Here is a 9,862-nt window from a genome sequence, read left to right on the forward strand (position 1 = left end):
AGGTAGAGGAGCCGGGACTGGCACACCACACACCTGAACCCCAGCTATGAATAAATGAAAGTCACAGCGCCCTAATTAAAAATTAATTAGGGGCTGGAGTGATAGCACAGCGGGTAGGGCATTTGCCTTGCACGCAGTCGACCCAGGTTCTATTCCCAGCATCCCATATGGTCCCCTGAGCACCACCAGGAGTAATTCCTGAGTGCAGTGCCAGGAGTGATCCCTGTGCATCACCAGGTATGACCCAAAAAGAAAAATACTAATACTAATACTACTACTAATAATAATAAAATTAATTTTTTAAAAAATATAACAACCGAACACAAAACATACCTGTCAGCGAAACTGGGGGACAGAAGAGGACCTGGGGACACAGGTGAGGGGCTCCTGCTGAACACCAGATGAAAATCACAGCGCCTTAATTAAAAGTCAACTAAATTTGGTATTTTTTTCTAACTTAATTTTTTAAAAGTGAAATAGAAACGGGGGAAAGAAAAAGTTGAGCTGCCAAGTCCTGAGACTCTTAGTCTGCTGACTGGAAGTTTCCTCTCTGAGGGAACACCGAGGAACCGCGTGCCCGGCTGCCCCGCCTCCACTTAGACCTGCAACACTGTCCAGTGCGCGAGGCTTGTAACGGAGAAGCCTTCACACACAGGCCATCTTCACACTTCTCAATAATTTACACATCATAGGGCCGGACAGAGTACAGCGGGTTAGGAGTTTGCTTTGCATTCCACCAACCCAGGTTCAATTCCCAGCACTGCAAAGGGTCCCCTGAGCACAGAGCTAGGAGCATAGCCATGTATGATACCCCTTCCAGCACTGTAGCACTGTCATCCCGCTGTTCATCAATTTGCTCAAGCGGGCACCAGTAACATCTCCATTGTGAGACTTGTTACTGTTTTTGGCATATCGAATACGCCACAGCTTGCCTGCCGGGCTCTGCCGTGCGGGCGGGATACTCTCGGTAGCTTGCCGGGCTCTCCAAGAGGGACGGAGGAATTGATCCCCTACCAGAAAAGTTTTTTGTGGTGCCAGGGATCAGACCCAAGACCTCACTCACACAGGGTGAGCGCTATCCTGCCAAAACACAACCCCAGCCAGGGAAACAAAGTAAGTGCTCTTCTGCATCGAAATACAAAGAAAAACTTTTTGCCAGGACTGGGTGGCTCCAGTGAGGGCTTTCTCCACACTGCCAACACTGCGGGCCGCACGCAAACGGCCAATGCTTCCCCACCTCACCTCCCCGCTCGTCTCTCCGAGAATCCCCAGGGCTACCACGGCCTGGCAGACGCCGTGTGTGGGGACACCATGAGCCCAGTCACTGTGAAGGTGTGCTCTCAGATGGTCCACATCCCAGGGACAATCTGGCCACATTTCTTAGGCTCCGATGGGTGGGCAAAGAGCACTTTTCAGGAGAGCATCTTTCATGAACTTTTTTTAAATTTTTTTATTTATTTATTTATTTATTTATTTATTTTTTTTTTTGCTTTTTGGGTCACACCTGGCAATGCACAGGGGTTGCTCCTGGCTCTGCACTCAGGAATTACCCCTGGCTGTGCTCAGGGGACCATATGGGATGCTGGGATTTGAACCCGGGTCGGCCGCGTGCAAGGCAAACGCCCTACCCGCTGTGCTATCTCTCCAGCCCCTCATGAACTTTTTTAAAAAACATCTTCATGATCCTCGTATCTGTCTGGAATACTGCACAGCTGACAGGAATAAAGAAACCATGCTATTCGCGGCAACGTGGACGGAATGAAAAAACATCAGGTTAAGTGAAGTCAGCCAGAAGGCCAAACACAGGATCACTCCTAGGTGGAGGAGAGAGGGAGAGACAGATGAGAAGCAGTGGGGACCAGGTCAGGGAGTCAGGCATAGCCGACCGCCCTGAAATCACCAGACCAGACCTTCAATAACCTAGCCAGGCTCCTGTCCGGAGGGCGGTGGGGGCTGGGAACACAGGTGGGCAGAAGCTGACACTGGAGGTGGCACCTGTGCGGAGATTCTGCAAGTCTAAAACTCAACTCTGAAGAACCATAAACCGTGGTGCTTCCGCTGAAACAATGAACACACAAACAACACCCCCTCTAAAGAGGCTTTGCAGCCTTCGATGTCCGGCCAAGAGAACAACTGGAATCTTGGGGTGATAATTAACTTTAATTAGCTCTGGCACAGCATCACAGGGTCCCCCTTCCCAGGAGAAAGAGACAGGTGATGAGGTCCACCTGTGTCCTGCGACGTGGGGGCAGCTGGCATGGTGAAGACACACACAGCCACCCCTCCCCTGAGCCACTGGTGCCAGCCCGAGCCTGTGACGTGGACCGCAGGACCGAGGGTGGTGGTGCTGGTGGCCTTGTAGGGCTCAGCTGGCTCGGGCCGCCTGGCCGTGGGCCCCGCGGAGATGCAGCATGGTGGCGACCAGCTCCGGGAGGTCAAAGTCGTGCTTCCAGCCCCAGTCCTGGCGGGCGCGGCTGTCATCCAGGTTCATGGGCCAGCTCTCGGCTGGAAGGAGGGAAACACAGCTGAGGTAACCTGGGCTCTGGCACAGAAAGTTCTAGAACATTTTTTTGACAGCCCAGGCGGGAAAGTCTCCGTGTGAGCAGACTAGCACCATGGTCACGTGGCTACCGCGAGGCCAAGAACGGTGACACCCTGCCCAGCTTGCCCGGTGCGTGAGGCCAGTCGCACTGAACAGCAAGCTGATGTCGTGCCAAGCCTTCCCACCTTGTGGCTGGGAGTCGGCTTGCTGGGATGCCAGGAGCCCAGCACAAAGACGGTGTGTGTCCCCTGTCACTGCCCCATGGGCCCCACCCAATACTGGTCCCTCTCCCCAGTGGGAAGGACCCGCTCCCGCCAGCCTGGACCCCAGGTCGGGTCTGCGGCAACCATGACCCACCTATGGCCTGGCGGACGGCCTCCACCTTGTAGGTGATGTGGAAGCCAGGGATGTGCTTGGCCACCTCCCGGGCCAGCTCCTGCGGGCTGAAGCTCATGGCGTTGATGTTGTAGGTGCGCAGGGTCAGGGCCTCAGCCGGGGCCTCCATCACCTCCAGCGTGGCCCGCAGGCAGTCCTCGATGTACATCATCGGCAGCCGCGTGTGTGGCTCCAGGTTACACTCGAACGTGCCACTCTTGACCGCGTCGTGGAAGATCTGGACGGCGTAGTCTGGAAGAGAGCCATGCGTGTGTGCATACGTGTGTGTGTGTGTGTGTGTGTGTGTGTGTGTGCGCGCGCGTGCATGAGTGCGTGTATAGGAGTCTTCTTGGGACCCTGGGCCCAAGCCTCTGACAGCAAGGTGGGCTCCTCATGCTTTTGAGCACCGAGACCCCGGGGAGTGGGGGTGAGGGGGAGAGAGGTTCTGGTCAGACACTCCTGACCAGGCTGACAAGACCATGACCAGCAGCTGGCCCTGGCCCTGCAAAACCCAGACGCGGGGCACGCTGGGGAGAGAATCAGTCTCACATGCTAGGCCCACTCACACCCCGAGAAGCGGCAGCTCTGGGCACAGGCTTTTCTCTTACTGCGGGGCTCTGGGCAGTCCTGGCCACGTGCTCAGGGGTCAAACTGGACCACCAAGCAGCAGTGCACCAGCTCCCGTGCTCCCTTGCTTCCTCTCCAGCCAGCCACCCAAAGCTTTTTCAGGGCAACCAGGGCCAGTGCCCGCTCAGAAACGTGGCCTCTCTTGAGTCAGCAGCCTCCCCTACTGGCCTCAGCCCTCCGGCAGGTGGGGGAGGGTCCCATGCCGAGGGACTGCACCCCAGGCAGGCCACCTGCCACCTGTGATGAGCAGGGCGGTCGGGCCACTCTGAGTGGACTCCACCAGACAGAGCCTGGATTCACAGCACAGCCACTTCTTTGTTCTTAGTGTTTGGGTTTTGGGTCACACCTGGCGATGCTCAGGGGGCTTCCTCCTGGCTCTTCACCCAGGGGACCCTACAAGATGCCGGGGATCAAGCTCGGGGGTTGGCCGTGTGCAAGTTGTCCTATTGCTCCAGCCCCCAGAGCCATTTGCTACCCGCCTCTTCTACATCGTGGGCTACACATTCCTTTGTGAACAACAGCTGCCCAGTTCCGGGACGGGGCAAGGCCAACCCACAGCTGCATCTCCACGAGCCACTCAGACACACGGCCCAAGAGGCCCCGGAGGGCTGCAGGGAACCCGACCTGGCACGGCAGCACCTACCCGTGGTTCCCCCGCCGGGCATGGAGTCGGCAGAAATGATCCCAGGGTACCGCAGGGAGCGGAAGTCCAGCCCGTACCGGTGATGGTAGTACTGCGCAAGGGAGAGAAGGTCCTTTCAAAAGCCCCGTCACACGAGGTGGAGCAAGGCAGGGCTGGCGGTCTCTGCAATGACATCCCACGCGGCTGCTGTGAAACACTCCTACAGGGGCCGCAGAGACAGTGCAGTGGGCAGTGCGCTCGCCTGGCACATGCTGGGTTTGATCCTTGGCACTCCAAATGGTCCCCCGAGCCCCAGGCAATCCCTGAGCACAGAGCCAGGGGAAGCCCTGAGCACCGTGGTGTGGCACAAACACAAACAAGATGGTTGATTGCCTGCTTTGTATCTGCCTGTGTGTGTATGTATGCTATGTATCTGTGTGTGTGTGTGTGTGTGTGTCTGTGTGTGTCTGTGTGTGTACAGTTTGTATCTCTCTGGGTGTGTACGCTATGTACGTAGTTTCAGAAGCTGGATCAGCCTGACTAAGGATGTCTGATCTTTCTCGGGAGACAGTTACACTCACGCTCCTAGAGATTCTGCCCAGCAGCTCTGGGAGGGCAGGGCGAGGGGACGGTCACCTCCCCTACTGCAAAGCTCAGTGGCCACCATTCAAAGGAAAGCAGGGCAGTGAGGAGATGGTGCTGGGGCAGGGCCATGGGGCAGCCCAGACTGACCACAACCCCCAAGGTGTGGGCTCGACCGAGGGCAGGTGACACCGACGTCTCCCGGCCCACCACGGCTTACTTCGCCCATGAGCTCCGCGTGGACCTTGGACACCCCGTAGATCGTCCGGGGCCTCTGGGTGCAGAGATCTGGAGCCGGGTCGCGGGGAGAGCTGGGACCGAAGGCGCCAATGGTGCTGGGCACAAATAGCCGAAGCCCGTGCTCGGCCGCCACATCCAGGATGTTGTGCAGACCTGAGATGGACGGGTGGAAACGGGCAGGTGACCTGGGTGGGTCACACACGTGGCCCACACTGGAAACGGGGCAGGCAGGGGATCCCTATGGGAAACACATGTGGGCAGGCGCGCGCGCGCTCGCATACACACACACACACTCATGTGGGAGCGCACATATACATGCACACCCATGGATACACACAGGCACACACACGTGCATACTCAGAGGCACCTATACACGCACACACACGCATACACATACACATGCACACACATGCATACACACACACACACACACTCACACAGAGGCACCTATACACACACACAAACACACGCGCACATATGGTCCCCAAGATGGGCAACAGCCCCCAGCCCCCGGCCCGCACACGTGCTTCCCACTTCCCCAGCCCGGGACAGCCGGTGGGACCCACCTGTGATGTTCACGGCTCGCGCCAAGGACACGTTGGCCTCGCCCACAGCGCTGAGCAGCGCGCTGTAGTGGAACAGCCAGCTGATGCGGTTGTTGACCACCACCTCCCGGAGGTGCTTGTAGTCCAGGATGTCCGAGAAGATGAAAGGGCCTGGGCCGACCGGGCAGAGCACGTGCAAGGTCAGAGACGAGGGGCCCTGCCTGCACCGCCACGCCCCCTGTGGAGCCCCCAGCCAGTAACTAACGCCGTCTTCCTCATGGAAGAACAAAGTGGAGGCTGCCTGTGTCTCTCCTGGTCAGGGCACTGCAGGCAGGAGCTGATCACCTCAACGGGGACCCGGGGACCCACAGACACGCCTCGGAGAGCCCACAGCTCGCTCCCACGCCAGTGTCCACTCGCTTTTACCACTGCGGAAGACGCGCTCCGAGGGCTTCCTGATGTCCGACAGAATCACGTTGTCCTTCCCAAAGCGCTTCCTGAGGGAGGTCAGAGGCTCGTGTGGGGTCACCCTGCCGTTCCTGCTGCCTCCCGCCTTCCCGTCCCCCGAGCTCCACCATCAGTTCCCGGCCGGGCGCCCCTCACCCCACACCCCTGTAACAGCACCGCCATCTCCATCCAGGGTGCCATCACCCACACCCCGACAGCACCCTCTCCTCTCTGCTCTAGCCCCCAGCCCCACGTGGTCCAATCTGTCTCCCCCCACACCTCGGAATCGAGACTCATCAGGAGTCACTGAGGCTGAAACAGGGCTGGCCTGTGACAGGCTCTGACCAGGCCCGGACAGGACAGAGGACAGAGGACAGACCCGAGGCACGAGACGTAGACACACACTCCAGCTTCAGCTCTTACCTCAGCAAGTCGGCGAGCCCCACCCCGAGCTGGCCAAGACCCCCTGGTGAAGAAGAACAGGACACGGGGTGCAGAGCCAGGTCAGGACAGAGACCGAGTCACTGCCACCCCTGGTGCCACACAGGCATGTGAACAGACACGCCACCCGGTGAACAGGGGCACACCCCAAGCAGGGAGGCGGTACCCCTGCTCCGTGAGTGGGACCCGCCCCATTCTGCCCCAGGCGTCCAGGCCGCTCACATGCCTACTGCACCCGCAGCCTCGGGGACCAGGACAGCAGTTGGGGTGCCCCACACCCCCAAGCACCGTCGGGGAAGCCAGGGGAGAGCTTCAGCATGGCAGGGCCTGGCAGGGCCACAGCCTCAGACCCGAGCACTGAACTGCCAGCCCAGCTGGCTGGGAATCAAGGGGACCCGAGGCTGCCTGAACATAGCCCCCAAAGGAACAAAACGGGACGTGGGTGACAAACGGGCAAAGTGGGGCCTGTGCCCTTGAGAGGCCAAGTGATGGACAGCCCATTGTGGGTTCCAGAGGGGCAGAAGGCACAGGACCAACCCAGACAGCTGCAGAGGGCAGGGGCACGGGACGGCATCCAGGACCGACAGCACTAAAGAGCTCAACGGACCTGTGATCAGGATGCGCGGCCGCTCAGGGTCGGGGGCCGAGGCAGAGTGGAAGCTGGCGTTGGGGGGCATCTGCGAAGACGAGCTGCAGAGACAGCGGCAGAGCGGGATGGGCAGGCGGCGGGCGGCGCCCAGGCCCCAGGCTCGGCCCAGAGTGCGGGAGACCAGCATTGCTCTTGGTGTCTGCAAGGGAGGGGGCAGGGTCAGTGCACGGCCACTGGGCCCCAAGACTATGCAAGCACAGAACTGGGGCCCCCCAGACTCACGACTAGAAGGCTGCCCTCTCTTGGGACAACAGCACAGGGGAGAGGATACCCATGCCCAAGTGGGTAGCTCCAGACTGGCATGACACTGAGCAGACCCCACCCGCCCCCAGGACCCCCCCCTACCCAGGTCAGCCTGTCCCAGAAGGACAAAGGAGCCACCAGCCAACTCCCCTGCCCCGGGGCGGTCCCCGGGGACCCCCTGCACAATTAGTCTGTCCACCCCATCCCTGGGGCTGGGCTGGAGGCGCTTTCTCCCCGCAGGCATAAAGCCTGAATCCCCTTAGAACTCACAAACAGACCGACAGACAACTTGGTCTCTTACAATGGAAACAGCCCTACTTCCCTGTACAGCCAAACCAGCCAATGCTGGGACTGGAGCGATAGCACAGCGGGTAGGGCGTTTGCCTTGCACGCGGCCGACCCGGGTTCGATTCCCAGCATCCCATATGGTCCCCTGAGCACCGCCAGGGGTAATTCCTGAGTGCAGAGCCAGGAGTAACCCCTGTGCATCACCAGGTGTGACCCAAAAGGCAAAAACAAAACAAAACAAAACAAACGAAAAACCAACAACAAACCAGCCAACGCCTGTGGCACCTCAACACGTGTGTATGGCAGGTGTAACAGGCTATGGCAAGTGTGTGACAGGTACATACATGACAGGTGACAGTGTGTGACACAGTGGCTGCCCCCACGTTTGCTTCTGTACTCCCAAGGGACTCAGCCCAAGCAGCTGTAGGAGGCATTTCTTGCATTTTAAAAGCTTTTTCAGGCCTTGGACACCCCCCAAGTCCCCGGTCTCTTCAAGGCAGTAAGTAGACAGCAGCCTGGCAGCGCCTGGCCCCAGCCCACTGGTCCCTGCACCCCACATTTCAGTGGGTGCCTGGCCTAGGGGCTCCTGGGGGTCTCCAGGGACTCCTGTTTCTCCTTATGCTCTTTGGGGAAACCCGGGGTCAGTGATACAGGCAGAGCCTCCAACTCTCTCCAAAAAGCAGGCAAAACAGTGCTCTTCCATTTCAGAAGGAAACCTCAAACCCAAAGGAATTTTGTTATACCACTTGAAAATTTAATTTTCAAGTCTATATTTTAAGTGTGGGCCCAGGGGCTGGGGCGAGGACACAGCGGGGAGGGCCCTGGCCCTGATGGTTGGTTCACCCGGGATGCATCCGGGCACCCCATATGGTCCCCAGAGCACCGCCAGGAGTGACTGCGGAGTGCAGAGCAGAGGGGAACCCCTGAGCACCGCTGGTGTGAGCCCCCCAAACAGACTGGAGTGACAGTACAGCAGGACGGGCACCTGCCTTGCATGTGGCCCACCAGGCTTAATCCCCGGGAATCCATATTGCCCACCGAGCCCCCAAAAGTTGAGATTTCAGAATAAGGGTGAATTCAGAGGATGTGGGGTCAGAAAGGAGAACAGGTAGAACTGTGCGTAACCCAGACACCATTCCCCCAAACCTGGTCATCTCCCTCAGCTATAAACCAGAACCTACTATCTCTCTGCACCTTTCTTTCCTCCTGACTTGGGACCCTGGAGTCCTCTGGCTGTCAACCCCCTTCCCTGCTCCGGGAGGGGTACCCACTCTGCTGGCTGTGCCACCCCCCTTCCCTGCCCCTGGCGGGGTACCCACCCTGCTGGCTGTGAAAGGACATTTGGAAAACTGGGTCAGTTCCAGTCCCTAGGCCCAAGACCCGCCCCCAGCGCTGGGCCTCGCCCCATGGGCCCCGCCCTAGGGCCCTATCTCAATTGCCTGGTGCCTCGCCCGCCCCGCCCCCCACTCTCCAGGCCCCTCCTCAGTCTCGGGGTCTCCACCGCGACCCCCGACAGCGTGCAAGGCTGCCGGGTGGCTGAGAAGGTTGGTCACAGACGTGTCCCTTCACCGGCTGCTCGCAACTCCAGCTCCAGCCTCAGAGGACTGAGCGCTCGGGTCCGGCAGAGACGCGGGGTCCCGCTCGGGTCCGGGGGCACCGTCCTCACCTCTGCGCCCCTCTCCGGAGCGCCCAGCCGGCCGGGGGGTCCCAGGCCACACCCCCGACCCGGGCTGGGGGCAGTAGTAAGGTCGGGCAACAGGGACGCTCAGGGGACAAGTCGTCCCGGGGGTGCGGGGGCGCGCAGATACCTGCCCCATGCGCTGTGCCCGCGGGATCCGCGGCCTCCAGATGGTCTCCCAGGCGCGGGGCCACGTGTGAACCCCGCGCACATGCCAACACGCCGACACGCGAAAGCCTGGGCTGGGCCCGGCTGTGCGCCGGAGTGGCTCCGGGGGTCCCTCGAGCGGGGCCGTGGGGCTGCGTCCAGGCCGGGGTCCCTGGGAAAGCGCGCTGCGCCACCCTCCGCGGGAGATGCAGGATCAACCGGTTCTGGCACAGCCGCGCCTGTCCCAGCGCCCGGGCGCGAGTGCCCAGGTGCCTACCCCAGCTGCGCCCCGAACTTCAGCGGCTCCGGACAAGTGTCCCAGCTCTCCGCTCCGGGAGCGATGTCCACTCCTGAAGCCCTCCGGAGCGGACCTCCTCGGAGCACGCTGCTCAGTCCGGCGGCGCCCCAGCTCTTACCTTCCGGCCGGCGCGGTCCC

General features: G+C 60.1%; 1 protein-coding gene across 1 annotated transcript; it reads right to left on the reverse strand.

The window, feature by feature from the left end:
- Positions 1-2,365: 2,365 nt before the first annotated feature.
- Positions 2,366-9,862, reverse strand: LOC101550091 (L-threonine 3-dehydrogenase, mitochondrial-like). Its single transcript, XM_055123655.1, has 9 exons — positions 9,843-9,862; positions 7,029-7,209; positions 6,404-6,446; positions 5,960-6,030; positions 5,555-5,704; positions 4,969-5,141; positions 4,188-4,278; positions 2,900-3,169; positions 2,366-2,505 (listed from the first exon to the last, which is right to left on the reverse strand). The coding sequence occupies exons 2-9, from the start codon at positions 7,195-7,197 to the stop codon at positions 2,366-2,368; spliced, it is 1,107 nt and encodes a 368-aa protein (XP_054979630.1). The 5' UTR covers positions 7,198-7,209; positions 9,843-9,862.

Source organism: Sorex araneus, chromosome 1 (genome assembly GCF_027595985.1).
Source record: "Sorex araneus isolate mSorAra2 chromosome 1, mSorAra2.pri, whole genome shotgun sequence".
NCBI lineage: Eukaryota > Metazoa > Chordata > Mammalia > Eulipotyphla > Soricidae > Sorex > Sorex araneus.